General features: G+C 39.6%; 2 protein-coding genes across 6 annotated transcripts in view; one reads left to right on the top strand and one right to left on the bottom strand.

Annotated features, from left to right (window-relative positions):
* Positions 1–10532, bottom strand: part of DNAI1 (dynein axonemal intermediate chain 1) — a 258163-nt gene extending 247631 nt beyond the window's left edge. The window contains exon 1 of one of the 3 annotated variants that reach the window (XM_074196569.1): positions 10414–10532. In XM_074196569.1, coding sequence (XP_074052670.1) covers positions 10414–10503 — 90 coding nt within the window. In that variant the 5' untranslated portion in view covers positions 10504–10532. Of the gene's footprint in view, positions 1–9128; positions 9399–10413 lie in introns of those variants that run through there. The other 2 variants (XM_074196568.1, XM_074196570.1) reach the window with 2 other exon arrangements.
* FAM219A (family with sequence similarity 219 member A) overlaps positions 9912–18684 on the top strand; it is a 91627-nt gene continuing 82854 nt past the window's right edge. Inside the window, exon 1 of one of the 3 annotated variants that reach the window (XM_074196574.1) lies at positions 9912–10091. In XM_074196574.1, coding sequence (XP_074052675.1) covers positions 10032–10091 — 60 coding nt within the window. In that variant the 5' untranslated portion in view covers positions 9912–10031. The remainder of the gene's footprint in view (positions 10092–18684) is intronic. The other 2 variants (XM_074196572.1, XM_074196575.1) reach the window with 2 other exon arrangements.

Here is an 18684-nt window from a genome sequence, read left to right on the forward strand (position 1 = left end):
CATTGACTACAAAGACCCAACATGACTTCATTAAGAACAGGCCAAAAGAAGCTGTTAAGCACGTCAGTGGATAAAACACTAGCCCTGGAATTAGGAGGACCTGAATTCAAATTCAGCCTTAGACTTAATACTTATTACTTAGTTTTGTAACCTTGTGCAACTCACCCATTGCCTTGCAAAAACAAACAAACAAACAAAAAGAACAGACTGTGACAGGGCTAACTTAATTTCCTAGCTTTCTGAGCATTATTAAATTAGTAAATGGGAAGTTTGGCTACAGTTTGGATACAGTTTGCCTAAATCTTAGCTAAATTTTGATAAAGTTTTCTCTTTATATGAGTATGGAAAGAGATGGATTATACAATAATACAATTATTTGCGATAATATAAAGATTAATGAAAAAATAATACAAAGATTCATGAATTGTTAGATTGTTGGGCTCAGAGTTTATGATCCAATGTCAGTGTGGCAAGAAATCTCCAATGTAGAGAAGATCACCTGATACAAGCTCATTTTAAAATATGAGGAAACAACTTCACACCCAGATAAATTGTAACTATCCCAAGGTTATACAGATGGCAAGCTTGGGGTTTGAACCTGGGTCCCGTAACTATAAATCTCACACTCTTTCCATGATACCACATGTCCTCTCTCAAGGTACCCTTTTAAATTTCTAATCAGTTCTAGTTCCCTACATCCTGTCAGAGAAGTTTACTGCACTCTCAGGCATAGGCAGCCTAGAACTTTCTACATGAAGTCTTTTCCCTACAAGCCTCCTCATTGATGCCAACCAGCTGAGTCCAGGAAGCAATCCTAAGAGCCTCCTTATTCCACTAAGCTCATTTTAACCTTCAACACAGAATATTTGTCATTTTCCTTTCTTGTACAAAGTACAAAAGACTATAATTTCATTTGGAGAAATATCAACCAAACTAGACTGCTGAGAGGAAAAAGGGGAAAGGAGCACTTTGGGGAGAGAGAGGCAAAGTGGCTGTAGAAAGGCAGTGAGGTTAGCATTTTAGTAAAATACTTTTGTAATCTCATGCAGGCTCCACTTTGTGAATGTCAGCTATTTCCATAGTAAATGATTGTTAGAAATACAATATGTGGTAGTACTGCTTGGAGACCAAGCTAAGGGAAGGAAAAATATAACTTTCTTTGTCTATTTTATTGTAGCGTAGACCCCTAGGAATGCCAATTTATAAGCTATTTGCCAACAAGGTTGGAAATTTTCTTCCTTGGAAATACCAAAGTAAGTATAGATTTTAGTAATTTGACATGACCAAGAACAATGGACCCTTTGTCATACCTCAGAAGGTAAGAGAATAAAAAATGTTTGTATTTGCTCAAGGACTTTCTGCTTAACAAGAATTTCTCTCCTGCTTTATGGCAAATTTTCTTCCTTTTCTTATGGATTAGCTTGTTAAATCAGTACTGGAAGAAAACCTCAGAACGGTTCAACAAGTGAACTTGGCCATCCTGGTCCATAATCAGCTTTCTCCTTCAGGGAAACAGAAATAATTATATTTCTCCCTATTACGCAGGGATATCAATGCCAGGATTCACAAGATTCCTACTAACTCTTCTAACTCTAGATAAATGTGTAGCTCATTCTGCTAATAGAAATGCAAACCTACTGGCCTCTTATTATAAATATAACAATTCTGCCTCAAATATGATTTGGCCCAATGTATAATTAGATTTTGTCTCTGACCTTCCCATAGGAGAAGGCAGAGCCAAACCTCACTTTGGTTCATTTCTCCCAAATTTCTGAAAAAAAACAATGGTTCATTTTGATGTAGTACTATTTCTACTATTGTTCCCTATTGTCTACTCTTGGCCTCAATTTCTCCTCTCTTAGCCAACCAGAAGATTAGATGCAGAACATTGCAGAATGTTGCAATGTATTTCCTCCACTCATTTTTAGACAGGTTGAGTTAAGTATATTTTGGGGATATACAACTCCAGATGTAAGAAAGGCAGTTGGAGATAAGACCTGAGTTCAAATCCATCCTCAGACACTTAATAATTACTTAGCTGTGGCCTTGGGCAAGCCACCTTGCCAAAAAAAAGTCAAAGAAGAAGAAGATGATGATGATATTAATGATGATATGAGGTGTCTCAGAGCAAGAATAACTGACATGGAAAACAGATAAGAGGGCAAAAAATTAAAAAATCATTAGATTAAGTGAATGCATGGATCAAAGATAGATATTGTATTTCAAGAAACCATCCAGATTTCTTAGAACCAGAATGTACTATGGAAATGAAAGCAATCTACCAGTTACTCTCTAAATGAAAACCCAAAATGAAAACTCCAGTGAACAAAATTTAGACAAATCCAAAGTTTCCAAGTCAAAAAGAAAAGTATTGCAAACAGTTTAAAAAAAATTCTAATTCTGGGGAGCTACAGATGATCAGGATCACAGATGATTCACCTGCAACTACTAAAAATATTTTTTCCAATTGCATGTAAAATATTTTTAACATTCATTTTATAAACTCTTGAGTTCCAAATTCTCTTTCCTCCTCTTCCCCATCCCTGAGATGGTAAGCAAATTGATATCAGGTATATAGGTGCAATCAAACAAAACAAAAGAAAACACAGACTCTACCAAAAAAACCACAAACACATACACAAAATAAAATTTAAAAAAAAAAACAAAAGTTCAATCTGTATTCACACTCCATCAGTTCTTTCTCTGGAGAGTGAATGCTTTTTTCATTATGAGTCTTGAATCATTGTATTGCTGAGAATAGCTAAGTCATTGACAGCTGATCATCAATATTGCTGTTACTGTACATAATTTTCTTCTAGTTCTACTTGCTTCACTATGTATCACATAAATCTTTCCAGGATTTTCTGAAATCAACCTGCTTGATTATAACATATAATATATGCTATAATTTATATTTGCTATGTAATTATATAGCATAATAGTATTCCATCACAAACACATACCACAACTTGTTCAGTTAATCCTCAATTGAGGGATGTTCCTTCAGTTTCTAATTCATTGCCACCACAAAAAGAGCTGCTTTAAATATTTTTGTATAAATAGATCTTCCCCCCCCCTTTTTTTGGTCTCTTTGGGATACAGATGTAGTAGTGGTATTGTTGGGTCAAAGGGTTCCTAGATTTATAGTCCTTTATATTTTCCAAATTGCACTTCAGAATGGTTGGATCATTCACAACTCCATCAACAATGGATTAGTGTATCAATTTCCTCACATTCCCTTCAACACTTATCATTTTCCTTTTCTATAATATTAGCCAAACTGATGGATGTGAGGTCATGCATCAGTTGTTTTAATCTGCATTTCTCTAATCAATGGTGATTTAATAGCATTTTTAAAATGTCTAAAGATAGCTTTGATTTCTTCTGAAAACAGCCTCTTTATACCCTTTGGCCACTTAGCAATTGGAGAATGACTTGCATTCTTATAAATTTGATTCAGTAATATAGATATAGGTATAGATATAGATATAGATATAGATATAGATATAGATATGGATATGGATATGGATATGGATATGGATATAGATATATCTGAGAAATAAATTTTATCCAGTTCTCTATATATTTGAGAAATGAGACCTTTATCAGACACTTGCTAAAAAAAATTTCCCCAGTTTTCTAATTTTCTTCAAATCTTCACTATATTGATTCTGTTTGTGCAAAAAAATGAAAATTATCCATTTCATGTTTCATAATGCTATCGCTTGATTAAATAATATAAATTCTTCCCTTATTTGTAAATTTTATGGGTAAACTATCCCATGTTCCACAAATTTGCCCATGTTATCACCTTTTATGCCTAAATCATGTACATATTTTGTCCTTATCTTGTTATATGGCATGAGATGTTACTCTAGTCTAGACCCAGTTTCTACCAAACTGTTTTCCACATTTCCTAGCAGTTTTTGTCAAATAATGAGTTCTAATCCCAAGAGCTTGGATCTTGGATTTATCAAACATTAAATTACTCTGATCATTTTCAACTATATATTTATCTAATCAATCACTTTTTTTTTCTTAGCCAGTATCAGATTGCTATACAGTTTAAGATCTGGTATGGATATACCACCTTCCTTCACATTGGGTTTTTTGGTAATTCCCTTGATATTCTTGAACTTTTATTATTCCAGATGAATTTTGTCATTTCTCCTAGCTCTATAAAATAGTTTACTGGTAGTTAGATTGATATAGCACTGGAAAGTAAAATAATTTAGGTAGAAATTCATTTTTATTATATTAGTTTGACCCACTCATGAGCAATTACGATTTCTCCAGTTGTTTATGTCTAACTATATTTGTGTGAAGTGTTTTGTAATTGTGCTCATATAGTTCCTGAGTTTGTCTTGGCTGTTAGATTCTCAAGTATTTTATATCGCCTAACATTGTTTTAATTGGAATTTCTCTTTTTATATCTTGTTGCTGGGCTTTTTTAGTAATATATATATATATATATAGAAATGTTAATGATTTATGAGTTTATTTTATATCCCACAATTTTGCTAAAATGTATCATTATTTCAACTCTTTTGGGTTGATTCTCTAGAATTCTCTGAGTTTACCATCTTATCATCTGCCAAGAGTGTCCTCATTGTCTAATTCCTCCAATTATTTTTACTCTTAATGTTGTAGCTAGCATTTCAAGTACAATACTGAAAAATGATGGTGATAAGAAGCAACTGTGCTTTACTTCTTAACTTACTGAGGTTTCTAGCTTATCTCCATTACAGATAATGCTTCTGATGGTTTTAGATAGACATTTATCTTAACAAAAGTTCAATTTATTCCTATGCTTTCTAGAATTTTCAATATGAATGGATATTATATTTTGTTAAAAGCTTTTTCTGCATCTATTGAGATAATCATGATTTCTGTTGGTGTTATTGATATGGTTAATTATGTTGATAGTTTTCTTAATATTGAATTAGCCCCACAATCCTAGCATAAATCCCACCTGGTCATAGGGTATGATTCTTGTGACATAGATTTCTTGTATTTTATTTAAAACTTTTGCAACAATATTCATTAGAGAAATAGCTCTGTAATTTTCTTTCTGTTTTTGCTTTTCCTGGTTTAGATATCAATTTGTATTATAATACTCCTCTGCCTATTTTCCAAATAATATATATATACACATATATATACATATATATATATATATATAGTATTGGAATTGTTATTTAAATATTTGGTAGAATTCACTTATGATTTGGAATTCACTTCTTAGAAGTTCACTGATGACTTATTCAATTCCTTTTTCTAAGATGAGGTTATAATATAAGTATAGTATATATAATATAATATAATATAATATAATATAATATAATATAATATAATATAAGACAATGTAAGTATTCTTTTCTGTTAATCTTGGCAACATATTTTTGTAAATATTCATCCATTTCACCTACATTGAATAATGAAAGATAGACAGGAACAGGAACACTCAAGGCAAAAATTCAAGCCATTTAATAGTCATATGAAAAAATGTTCAAAATAGGAATTAGATTATTGCAAATTAAGAATCTGAGGTTCTATCTCACAATCATCAGATTGGTAAATTTGATATAAAAAAGACAATGACAAATGTTGAAGGAGTTATGAGAAAAATAAGCATGCTGTGAATTGATAAACTGTGAATTGATATAGCTATTCTGGTAAGCAATTTGGAACAATGCCCCAAAAGTTATTAAGCTATTCATATACTTTGATCCAGCAAAGGGTATTAAATTGTTCATATCCTTTGACCCAGCAATATACTATTACTAAATCTATATCCTAAAGAGATTCTGTACATACAAAAACATTTATAGTAAAGAATCAGAAACTCATGGGGTGCCCATAATCTGAAGAATAGTTGAACAAACTATGTTTTATCAAGATAATGGAATATTACTGTTATAAGAAATGAAAATAATTCATTTCAAGGAAACCAGGGAGATCTGTATGAACTGATGATGCAATATGAAGGGAGTAGAACTAAAAACTATAATAATAGCATCAACATTTAAAAGCAATGTTTAAAGACAGAAGAGTTTTGATCAACACAATTCTGGAAGACAAATCTTGATGATACCAATCTTGTGACAGAGAAGTAATGGAATAATATAAAGAATGAGACACACATTTTTAGACTTGATCAATATGGGAATCCATTGTGCTCAGCTATAATCATTCATTAGATCTTCCTTTAGATCCTATCTTCTATTCACAGGTATTCCTCAGGGTTCTGACATAAACCCTTTTCTCTTCTTCTATAGTACTTCCCTTCTATAGTCATCTGCTTCCATGGATTCAATATCTCTAAGCTGACAATCCTCAAATCTACCTGTTCTGCCCCAGTCTCTCAACTATCTCTAATCTCACATCTCCAACATCTCTTTCTTTCTTATTTTTATTTATTTAAGGCAATGGGGTTAAGTGACTTGGCCAAAGTCACACAGCTAGGCTGGAGGCTGGATTTGAACTCAGGTACTCCTAACTCCAGGGCCGGTGCTCTATCCACTGCACCTAGCTGCCCCCTAACTGTCATTTGATCTTGAACTGGATGCTCAATAGCCATCTTAAATTCAATATGTCTAAAATAGAACTCACTATTGTCTCCCATAAACCTTCCCCCCCCCTCCTACCTTCCCTACTTACTACTCCTCCCTGAATTTCCCACTATTTTTTACCCTTATATCCATGTTGTTGCCACAGCCTATCAATTTCACCTTCAAAGCATCTCTTGAATATGCCACCTTCTCTCTTCCTGCGCTAAGGTGCAAGCCTCATCACCTCACTCCTGAACTATTTCCCAGCTATTCCACAAATGGTCATTTTCTCTGATCCACCTCATTCTATGTCTAAAGTGTTCTCTCTTTTCCATTCATATTACTGACTTCTCCCTGGTTTCCTTTAAGTCCCAACTAAAATCCCACCTCCTACAAGAAACCTTCCTCAACCCCTCTTAATTCTAGTGCCTTTCCTCTGTTATTTCCTATTCATTCTTTACATAGTATCAAAGTTTAATAAGTTTTCAAATCTAGATACCTGGTAAAAAGTCTGATTTTCTTTCAACTATGAGGAATGAAATGTTCTTTCTCTAAATGTTAATTCTAATCTCAAGAAGACAAATGATGATTAGAAATTTAGAAAATTTGTCCTGCCCTCATTACACTTTAATCCAGGAAAGAGAGATAACTATGCATTCTCCTTTAGACAAGGTATCTAGCACTTAGAACAATGCTTGGCACATAGTAAGTATAGAAAATATTACCCAAGCCTTAAGTAAAATCAAGAAGTGTAGCATAACTAGAATATTATATGTAGTTCTGAACATTCCAACACAAAAAGGTAATAGATTTTTTTAAAAGGTACAGAGAATGATAACTAAAATGTACAGAAGGGATTTAATTCAATCAACATTTACTAAGCATTTATACTATGTGTAAGGCACTGTGGCCACAAAGACAAAAATCAAACAGCTCCTGCCCTCAAAGAATTTATATTCTAATGAGGATTTAGAGAAGGGTGGAATATATGAATATAGAATTTCCTGTTGGAATTCTTTGAATTTGATCTATTGCAATGATTCTCCTTTGGAAATGGGATGAGTTATTGATGAGGAAATTCATTTTTTTTATATACTATCTTTTTCTTCCCAATTGCCAGGAAGTTTGGTGTCTTAAATTTCTTCTCCTTATTTTGTCCTCTAAGTCTTATCATTTTTCTATAAGTTTCTTCCAAACATTTTTCCAGTTGAGTAATTGTCTAGGTTTACTTTTTTCCTACTAGTCCAGCCTCCAGGAAAAAAATAATTCTACTTTGCATTGAATCTAGTGAAATATGAATATTTTCCAGAAGTTTCAACAACACTGTGCCCTGAGATTTTTTTAGTTAAATTCCAGTACATTATTTCCAGTTCTTTTTCTTTTTTTGAAATTTGAAATTTTTTTCCATTTAATTCCCTCGGCAATCTTCATCATCCTCAGCACCTCCAACTAGAATGTAAGAGATACTCAGAACTCATCAGAATGGCCACACAAGAAGAGAAACATATATGTTCATACCACTGAGTTGGGTTAAAAGCTACCAAGCACAATCCCTTTGTTGAGATAAAGGACCATCAGGTCTTATGATCTGCCCTGAAACTGCATCTTAATATTCTGGACCTTGCCATCTGACTTTCTGCTACATTTTTAAAACCCTAGGTCCTGTTATCTACCCTGCAACTGAATTCTCTTAAGTGTGTTTTCTCTCCCAATTACAGTACAAGATCCTTGAGAGCAGGGACTATCTCACTTTTCTATTCAAATCCCTAAAACGCCCATAGAATAGGACAAATGATGAGACAGTGACTTGAGTGGCACAATATAAGCTTTTTATAAATTTAGGAAGACAGTCAAGTGTATGAGACAAAAGAACAGAGGTTCAGGAAAAGTGGAGTATGGGTAACTAGGAGGTGTGGAAATAGGTTGGAGGATAAATGATAAATGGTAAATGATTTAAAAAAAAAGATCAGGTCCTGGGTCATTTGTCAGGGTTCTTCTGTCTTCTATTACTGACCTTGCTATGCAGTTATAATTGCCTCATCTTTTTCCCAAAATCCTAAGCATCTTCCAGAAACACAAACACCACAAGGGGACACATATAATAAATACATCATCTGACTGTCCTCCTATCAACAACACTCTCAGCTACTATAGCCGCCGTATAAGGGTCATTTTAGGGACCCAAGGGCCATTTTTAAAAAATAAGCTGCTCTCACAGCTCAGCAGCCCTGACTCCCCCATTTTAAGCAACGTTTAATAAGGAACGGTTACAGATTTCCTTAGAAAGTATCTTCTTATTTTCGTTGCTCATTTGGATGTTTCTCCTTTCGTCTCCAAAAATAATTACCATTTGCACTAATTTAGTACTTTTTATGTTACATCCTGCACTATTCTGTCCTTAAAAGCTGCCCAGGGGCAAAGTCGGCGAGGATACTGTCCCCACTCGGAGCGGGGCTGCTTATGCCGTCAGGCAGCCGAAGGTCAGTGGCATGACTGGTCGGAAGGTCTTGGGAAAGGCTCAGTTAGGAAATGGGAATGAAGCGGCAGGTGTATTAGAAGTGATAAGAGGAGCTTTACCGGTCTACGGACAGCAGTTTTCGGGGCCATCACAGTCGTTACAGGTCGCTCCTGGAAGCTTAGGGTTTCGACTTAAACCCCAACGCTCCTGAGGTCAGGAAGTGTACATCCGTTACCCAGGCGACGCACCGGAAGTCTCGCGAGCCCTCCTCCCCGCCTCCAGGCATCTCTGTCACGTGACTAGCGGTGAGGCGGAGCGGAGGGATTTATTGCCGCAGTTGGGGTTTTTTTTTTCCCTCTCGCTTCCCCTCCCTTCTCGTCTGTTCTTCGCCGATGTGGTCAAAGAACTCTCCAGGGCGGGCCGGATCCCGACGCCGTTACCTTGGCGACGGACCCGAAGCCCGGGCGCAGGCGCATCTCCGCCTGGAACCGGTCCTCCCCGGGAAACTCTTCCCCTCCCCGCCTTGGGGAGGGAGATGGAGATGAGTCGAGGGGCGGGGCTCCCGTCGCCCCGCCTCCCTCCTGAATTATGTACATTGGAGGCCTCCGCGGCCCCGCCTCCCGGCGCTCGGGACTCGGCAGAGGCGGCCGCGGGGCGGCGGGGGCGCTGCCCCCTTCATGAATTATGCGGCCCGGCCGGGCGGGCGGGGTCCCGGACCCGGAAGTGGAGTTGCCGAGTCACCGCAGTGGCTGAGCTGGCTGACAGCGGGCGAGCCGGGGCGGGGAGCGGGCGCGGCGGCGGAGGCAGGCAGCGGGCGCGGGCGCGGGCGCGGGGAATGAGGCTGCGGCTGGGCGCGACGGCCGCCGCCCGCTGAGGAGGCCGCTCGGAGCCGGCCTCGCCGCCCTCCTCCTTCCACCCGCCCCCCGCCTCCCTCGCCCGGCGCGGCCGTGCCTTTCACTCGCCCTCCCGCCGCCGCCGCCGCCCACGCGCCGCGGCCCTGCCCGCCCCATCCCCCCGGCACCATGATGGAGGAGATCGACCGGTTCCAGGTGCCCACGGCGCACTCGGAGATGCAGCCGCTGGTGAGGGAGGCGGGCGGGGGCCGCGCCGGGCTGATGCTCGGGGAGACGGGGGCCGCGCGGGGCAGCCGCGGCGGGGGGACCGGCCCCCTTTGGGGGGGGGGGCGCCCCGCGGCGGGCAGCCCGGGCTGGGGGCGGGGAGCCTGGACCAGCCTGGGCCGCGAGGGCGCCGCGGGAGGCGGCGGGGCTGCTGGGCCGCCGGGGCCGGGAGGGGCTGAGGGGGCCCGGACCGCTCAGCCCCCCGCCCCCCCACTCACGGGGAGGGGACGAGAGGCCCGAGGCCAGGATGAAACGGGGCCCCGCGGGATGAGGGGGAGCTGCCGACCTGGCCACGAGTCCCACGCCCGGGCCAGAAGTGGAGAAGGGCCGGGGAGCCCGGGTCGGGGGGAGCCGCGGCGGCTCGGCCCCAGCGCATCCCCAGGCGCCAAGCGCGGGGCTTCTCGCGGCCCTTCGGAGCCCCGGGGCCTGCCCCGCGCGCGAGCCGCCGCCAGTGGGGCCCGCGGCAGCCAGGGAATGATGTCATCGCGAGCGAGTGGAAGGCCGAGACGCCCCGGGGGGAGAGGGAAGGAGGCTCGCCCCTCCTGGGCCGGGGACCGGCCTCGGGAACAGACTTGCCGCGGCTAGAACGCTTTCTGAAGTGGGACCAGAAGTGGGATCTAGAGGGGTTTCAGAGAAGGAAGAGCCCCAACTTGGCCACCCCTTGTCAGGTCTGCTTGTCTTCTTCTTTGGAGGAGTGTGAGGGCGGGTGGAGATGGGGACCATCAGTAGGAGGCTGCCGCTGCTGAGCCTCCGAGAGATGGATGCAGCTGGATGCTTACTGTGAATACTGATCAAGTTTAGATTCCTTGCTGGAGCTGTTGTCTCAAAGCCCTCAATCTGCATCTTCCCGGTCCTTCCTCCGATTATGGATGTTGCCCGGCAGCTACAAAGTATATTTCTTCTTCTCTAGGCCTGGGAGAATTTTAAGGAGATACAGTATCAGGCTTTGTGGCTTTTAGAGCAATTAATCTGTAGATTACAGTTTATTAAACAATTAGGCTAGACCAGCGGCTGGAAACCTTTAGGATTTGGTGGGAAGTGGATCACTTTAATGACTCTGAGTAAGACTGGAAAGGAATATCTCTAGAGAAAAGAAAAGGGAGTTGGGTGATTTCTCTTCTCTAGAGGGGAAGGAAGCAGGTATGGACATGGGAAGAAAGAGAATGAGGCCATGTTTTGACCCCCTCTTTTTTTAAGCCTTCCATGACTACTTGGAATTATTTAGATGGCCACCTATGCTCTTGCTTTGGGAGTTTGTGCTGATAATTGTTTATGCTTCGGTTAGCAGTGGGTGTTGGTGGGTTCTTAGCTATTTATAAGTTGTATAGTAATGGGATTGCAGAATGTCTATATTTACCATTTGTGGACAGGGAGCATTTTAATGGAAATGGCTTGGCTTCCTTGAGACCCTTTGGTCTGCTGAAGGTATATTCTACAAGGAAATGCTTGCTGAGATTCAATTATGATTTAGGTTAAAGCATTTTAATGGAATCACAGCTCTAGAATTTATAGATAAGTAGCACAGTTATAATTCCTAATAACAGGAAACATAGCAATTAGTCTATTGTTCTCTCTGACTTGATCCCCAGCCACCAATTTAAAGAGAGCTAGGCACCTACATTCCCTACTTCTAATGCCCACAGCAATTTGTGCTTTGGGAATCAAGAGAGTCTAGTTCAGAGCTCCCTAAGAAGGGAGCTCATGTTTCCTGAAAGCCTAAGCCAATCATATACTTTTATCATCAGATGCAAAACTCAGAATTTAAGGGGACAGAAAGTGGGATATTGAAAAGAAAGTCAAAGAAGTGAAATGGAGTCTTAAAGGGATTTTAGACAAAAATGAAAATTAAGAATGGCTATTGGGTGGAACAAAGAGGTCCACTGATCTGTGTCTCTTTCCATCTTTGAACTTGTGTTACCCAAGCTACAGAATAAAGATTAATCATTCATCCTCTTCATTCCTAATCCTTCCTATCTCCTAGGAGTTTCCTAGGAATTTGAGTATACTCCTCTTCCTTAAAGTGGTTTAGGACCTTAGCCACTGGCAGGCTAAGGTACAGTGGGAAGCGGTACATTGGAGTTGACAGCATCATTAGGCCTGTCTAGAACAAACTGCTGTGCTACCAGTCCACAGTTTATGTTCTCAACTTAGCATCTTTGGATTACCCTTGATATTTCACTTCTATGGCAGCAGCTAATCAAATTACTTAAATACTTATAACCTCCCTGAGGTGAAGGTATAAAAATAGTATTCCTTGTTTAGAAGTCTGATAAGCTTGTGGGTTGGAGGAAGAAGGAGAAACAGGGGAGAGAGCATCTTAATTTTCTGCTTAAAGGAGAACTTTAAGCTTTAAAAGGAATGAGAACACTGTAGCTAGATAAGAAAATGTTTCCAGAATGCTAATTTAAGCATTAACTGTCAGTAGGAAGGGATCTTGGCCCTGCTATTGTTATATGTGAAACTGGACTAGTATATAAATTATGGGATGAAGTCTACCTTAGAGTGTATCTTCTATTTTTTTTTCAGGTTTTTTTGCAAGGCAAATGGGGTTAAGTGGCTTGCCCAAGACCACACAGCTAGGTAATTATTAAGTGTCTGAGACGGGATTTGAACCCAGGTACTCCTGACTCCAAGGCCGGTGCTTTATCCACTATGCCACCTAGCCGCCCCGTTTTCTATTGTTTTTATCTTTCTCCCAAGTCCAGTAATAACCTGAGAACACTGGCCTACTTATTTTTAGCCTAACCCTGCTGAGACCCTTTTCTTGAGATATTTACAGTATAAGTTTGGGCTCCAGTCATCTCCCTTTATTCTTTGAAAAAGAAATGAAATGAGATTAATTCCCTGGGTCCTACTTACCTTCTAGACAATCCTAAGCATATTCCAAGATCTCAAATTCACCCAAGAACTTTCAGGGGGTAATGGAGTTTGGTGTGCATTGTAAAGTTAGTCTTTGGGATTGAGTTTATGTTGCCGCCTCTGCTACTATGATTTGGAGAGGAAATTCCAGCTGCCAGATTCTTTTTGTACCTGGATTATATTTGATTCAAACTGTTGTCTTTTCTGAATAATTAAGACAGGTAGATAGTTGCTTGTTACAAGAACTGTCTTCTCTGCTTATTTGGTATAGCATGACTTTTCCAACCACAGTTGAGAAGGGGGGAGAGGAAAAGATTTGTTTCAAAAAGAAAAAATGAAGTTTTTAAGCATTTAAGTATGTCATTCATGTCATGCTGTCTGATATTATCAACAGGAGCATATAAGATTTATAGGATCTTCACATACCTATGACAGTTTCTAGTTTGTGTTCCCATGGTAATCCAATAAAATTTCTTTTAGAATCAAGAATGATCTTTTTGAAGACAGTAGAGAGAATGGATTCCAACTAGTAAAAGGAATGTTTTAGAATAAGCCCTAGGGAAGAGTTTGTGACACCATTATTGCCCATGAAAGCAGTTCCCAAGAGAATCTGTGTCCTTTTTTTGGAGATATTAGCATGGATTTAGAAGTTAGGAATTATTTTAAAATGATGTGTTGAGACATTTTGACTCCTTCATGTAATTTGGGGTCAAGCTTTAGTGATCTTTGCTAATTCCTGATATCCTTAGGGAAATAGACTTGGAGGTGCATATATCTTGCCGGTGGCCTGTACCCCTTAGAGTAGCACAAAGAGCACAACGATGACAAGAGTTTCATATATCACTGAAAATTGGCCCACATATTGCCAATACTTGACCCAGCTATATCGCTATCCGTTCTAGATTAGTTATAGGAGCATCAAGTAGCCTAGACCTTTTAAAGATCCCATCAAGGTACAAAATTATAAGATTTAAGAATTTAATTATTTTTGGATGTACTCCTATCCTTCCTAGCTTTATTATTCATGATGTTTGTTGGATTTTCTGGGCTAGGTATTGTATGCTTATTCAAATTCAAGGGTTTGTCTGTTGAGCTCTGCAGTCAGCTACCCCCCCTCCAAGTGTTTTTGATAACTACTTTTTTCCCAGCTACACCCCCAAGTGTTTTTGATAACTACTTTTTCCCTGGAGTGTCTCAGAAACTTCTTAATTATATAGAGGATATTCATTTGGAAGGAGGCAGGTGTTTTCCTCTGCTTGAAGTTACTTTCACTTCATTATGGGTGATTTGGGAACCATAGCAATCCATAGTGCTGTTCTGTGCTCAGAGCTGCTTGTAGATGGGCTCACCCTCCAACAACAACTTTTCCTCCAGCACCTTGATAATTGCAAGTGAAATTGGTTCAAGCCATAGAAAGGCAGAAAAGACTCATGATGTTTTTTTTTTTCCAGTAGCATTTTGATTAGAGAGGTGAATGCTTTGTTGACTGAGATGATGTTCTGTCTACCTTGTTCTGGCCCCTTGCCTTTCTCCTATACTGGGTATTAGCCTGCTGGAGGAAGAGATGGGTGTGGACTCCAGAGGCCTAGGTCAATGCCTCCCATCCAGAAATAGCGGACTATTGGAGCTGTAGGAAGGAAGTGACTGGACTTGGCCTCTGCTAGATGTTCTGAACTAAGGCACATAATCCTTTAAAGGTTTAGCTGTGAGAATAGAAAAGGAACCTGAAGACTGAGATAATTTTCCAGAAAAGCTATGCATAGTTAGGAACTGGTCTAACAGAGCCAGTTAACTGGTACTATGGATAGCTAAAGCACTGAGTTCAAAATAGGCATCAGACATTTTATAGCTGTGTGGCCCTGAGCAAGTCATTTAACTTCTGTCTGCCTCAATTGTAAATGGGACTAATAATAGCACTGACTTCCCAGGCTTGTTGTGAGGATTAAATGAGATGATATTGTAAAGAATTTAGCACAAAACCAGGAACATAAATAGGTTCTCTGTAAGTACTTGTTCTATTATAAAACAGAGAATTCTGTCATTACCAAGACTGCCATTGATGCCTGGGGATTCTGGATCTCAACTCCCTTGACTTAGCAAGAAACTAGTTCAAGAGGAGGTTTATTTAGAGGTAATCTAGTCTAGCCCTCTTACTTTCCAGAATAGGAAACTAAGTCCCAGAAAAAGGCATTGACTTGAATTCTGGTACACAGACATTAGAGTCTTCTGACTCTAGTGTCTTTTTTTTTTTTAAATCAGAATTGGCAAAAAGGGACAAAACAATTAATGCCTCTTAGGCTCATTTAGAGGAACATTCCCAAATTACCATCATTCCCATGATAATGCTGAAAATAAAAGCTCACATTTATAATCTACTTTACCATCTACAAAATGTTTTCCTCACAACAACTCTGCAAAGTAGATGGTCAAAGCTTTATTGTTTCCATTTCACAGAAGAAATTGATGTTCACATTTCTATGTATGTTTTATTCCCTGAACAAATGTCCTTAGATGGTCTGTAGTGTGAAACTCATATTCCACATAGATCATAAGCTCCTCTATGAAGATTTAGGGAAGGAAGGACTTGGATAATAACTGAATAAGATGAAAAGGCTTGGACAAATTGCAGTCTGTACCTATAGAAAAAGAGCATATACCATGAAACCACAGAGCAACTGAGATATTGAACATAGAAACATTAGTTCAAGTTTAAATAAGCAGTTATCTCTAATGAAAGGGGAAGAAATAGGAAAATTTACTTGGAGTCAAAAGTTTCCCTTCTAACACATTTATCCATTGATACTAGTTCTTGTACAAGAGAGTCCTGAAGATCTTTGAAGAAGACTTACTTAGCCTTCCAATAAACTCATTTCCTTCTTCTGTTTTACATTTGACTTGGTTTCTAAACCTGACCTTTCCTTTAATATCCTCTTGGTCATCAATGTCTCTTAAAATACAGTGCTTAAAACATTATATTATATATGTAGTTTTATCATTGCAGACTACAGCAAGTTTGTCTAACTTGGTGTGGGATATCATATTTCTTTTAATGCAGGCTAAGATTGCATGGACAAAAAAGTCACCCAGGCAGAAAAGGCATATATGAGTTGCTAGCTATTACACTTAGATTTTATGTACCCTTAGTGGATCCTCAGAAGTATCAAAGAATTACATTAGCATTTTTTAGCAAGCAGAAGCACACCATTAAATTTATATAAAACTGTGACATATGAAAAGTTGGCAGCCCTTCCTGTTATTTGAATAGTTAATAGAAGATATATACAAAATAAATGGGAAGTAATCCTAGAGGGAAGATGCTGGTATCATAGGGTAAGTAAGGAAGACTTCCTGAGGAGGTCGAATCTTGACTGAGGCTTGAAGAAAGTTAAGGAGGGAGAGTGGTCCAGGCATGGAACAGATAATGGAAACTACATGGAATCAAAACATGGAGTATTTCATACATGGAACAACAGAAAGCTTCTTGTCATTGAGTGGGAAAAGAGAGCATAAAGGTATAAATTGGTAAGGTAGTGAAGTTCTAGGGTCTAGGCTATGAAGGGCCTTAAGAATCTTCTATGATGGGGTGGCTAGGTGGCGCAGTGGATAAAACACTGGCCCTGGAGTCAGGAGTACCTGGGTTCAAATCTGGTTTCAGACACTTAATAATTACCTGGCTGTGTAGCCTTGGGCAAGCCACTTAACCCCATTTGCCTTGAAAAAAAATTTAAAAAAGAATCTTCTTTTGAACCTGAAAATGATAAGGAATCATTGTGAGCTGGGGAAAAGGTGACATGGTCAGAACTGTACTTTAGGAAGATCACTTTGATAGCTAAGTGGCAGATGGACTAGAGTAAGGAGAGGCTTGAGACAGAGTGACCAACTGTATTAGTTCCAATGTGGTGCACCAGTCTTGTGGTGTCGTCAGAAGAGAGAATATACAAGAAATGATACAAAGGTAGAATTGCTAGAACTTGGCAGCAGATTGTATGTATGGCAGGGATGGGAGAGTTGGAAAGTGAGAAAGAGAAGGTTAGGTAAACGATGACACCTAGAATGGGTACCTGGGTGATTGGAAGGATGGTATTTTCCTCAATAGTAATGGGGGGCAAACAGTAATGGGGAAATTAGATGGAGGAGAGGGTTTGGGGAACTGAGGGGGAAATTTGAGTTTCATTTTAGACAGGTTGTGTTAAGTATATATCTTTGGGATATACAACTCCAGATGTATGAAAGGCAGTTGGAGATAAGACAACTAGAGGTTAAAAGAGAGGTTGAGGGGCTGGCTAGGTGATGCAGTGGCTAGAGCACCGGCCCTGGAGTCAGGAGTACCTGAGTTCAAATTGGGCCTCAAACACTTAATAATTACCTAGCTGTGGCCTTGGGCAAGCCACTTAACCCCATTGCCTTGCAAAAATCTTTAAAAGAGAGAGAGAGAGAGAGAGAGAATGGAACTGAGATGCTAAATCAATTTATCCCAACTGACAGAACACCATGAAATAGTAGAGAGAGGGAGAAGAAGTGTTAGTGGGCACAACCTTGGATGTAGATTCAACAAAGAATTCTGAGGAGAGGGTCAGTTAGGGGGAAGAAGAACCAAGAGAGGATGGTATTACAGAAAGCTGGAGAGAAAAGCTTAGCAAGGAGAAGGAGAGACAGGAGAACCTAACTCCAAAATGAGCTTGCTTTGAGTTACTGGATCTAGAGTCAGACAACATGAAGAGATTGTCAACATCTTTCCATTGGGACATTTGCAGGATTTGCAGTCAGAAACTATCTCTGCTCCTTATTCTTCATAAAACCTTTCCCAGACCTCCTTAATCTTAGTGCCTTCCTTCTGAGATGATCTCCAGTTTATTGTATATCTATATCTTGATTGTATATGATTTTTGCATGTTGTTTCTCTCATTTATAAACTATGAACTCCTCAGCAGGGACTTATAAACAAATCTTTCTTTGTAATCCCATTGCAGAGCACAGTAACTGGCACATAGTAAGTAATGTCTATTGAGTTGACTCGTGACATTAGATAAGTCAATTTAACCTCTCTGGGCCTTAGTTTCCTCAACAATAAATTCAGAATAATAATATCAACTACTTCTCAGATCAAATGGAATAATAATTCTTGGTGCTTAATGTTACTCAGTAGTGGTTCTGTATTTGTTGAAAAAGCAATGAGAAATAGTGGAAAAGCCCTGAAAACAGAGTCGGGAAAGTCACTTCAGTGCTCAATGCCTCAGTTTCCTCATTTATAAAATGTAAATAATCCTTAGCATTTTTTTTGTGTTACAGGAATGTTAAGTCTAAATGAGATGGCATTCAAGTACTCTGTAAGTCTTAAAGAGCTGTACATCTTGTGAAAATATCAGCTATTTTTAGGATGTAGATAGAGGATACAAAAGAAGTAGATGATCCAGTTTCTAATTTTGTTGGAAAGATGAGTTGCATTTGGAAAAGGACTTAAAAACAGAGGACAAAATATATCAAATACCAAAATGTTGTGTAACATAAAACCATCAGAAATCATGAAGGCGCATATGAGAGAACTTGGATGGGAGGTAGGCCAAAGTTTTGAGGATAGACTTTAGGAAGGAAATAGGAAAACTGAATCTGGAAATAGTTTGGGTAGAAGAGAATATTTCAGGGAGGAAAGGAAGGGGGAAAGGGAAAGACATGGGGGTGGGGGAGGGGGGCCCCTGAG

The sequence above is a fragment of the Macrotis lagotis genome, chromosome 8, assembly GCF_037893015.1.
Source record: "Macrotis lagotis isolate mMagLag1 chromosome 8, bilby.v1.9.chrom.fasta, whole genome shotgun sequence".
NCBI classification, from domain to species: Eukaryota; Metazoa; Chordata; class Mammalia; order Peramelemorphia; family Peramelidae; genus Macrotis; species Macrotis lagotis.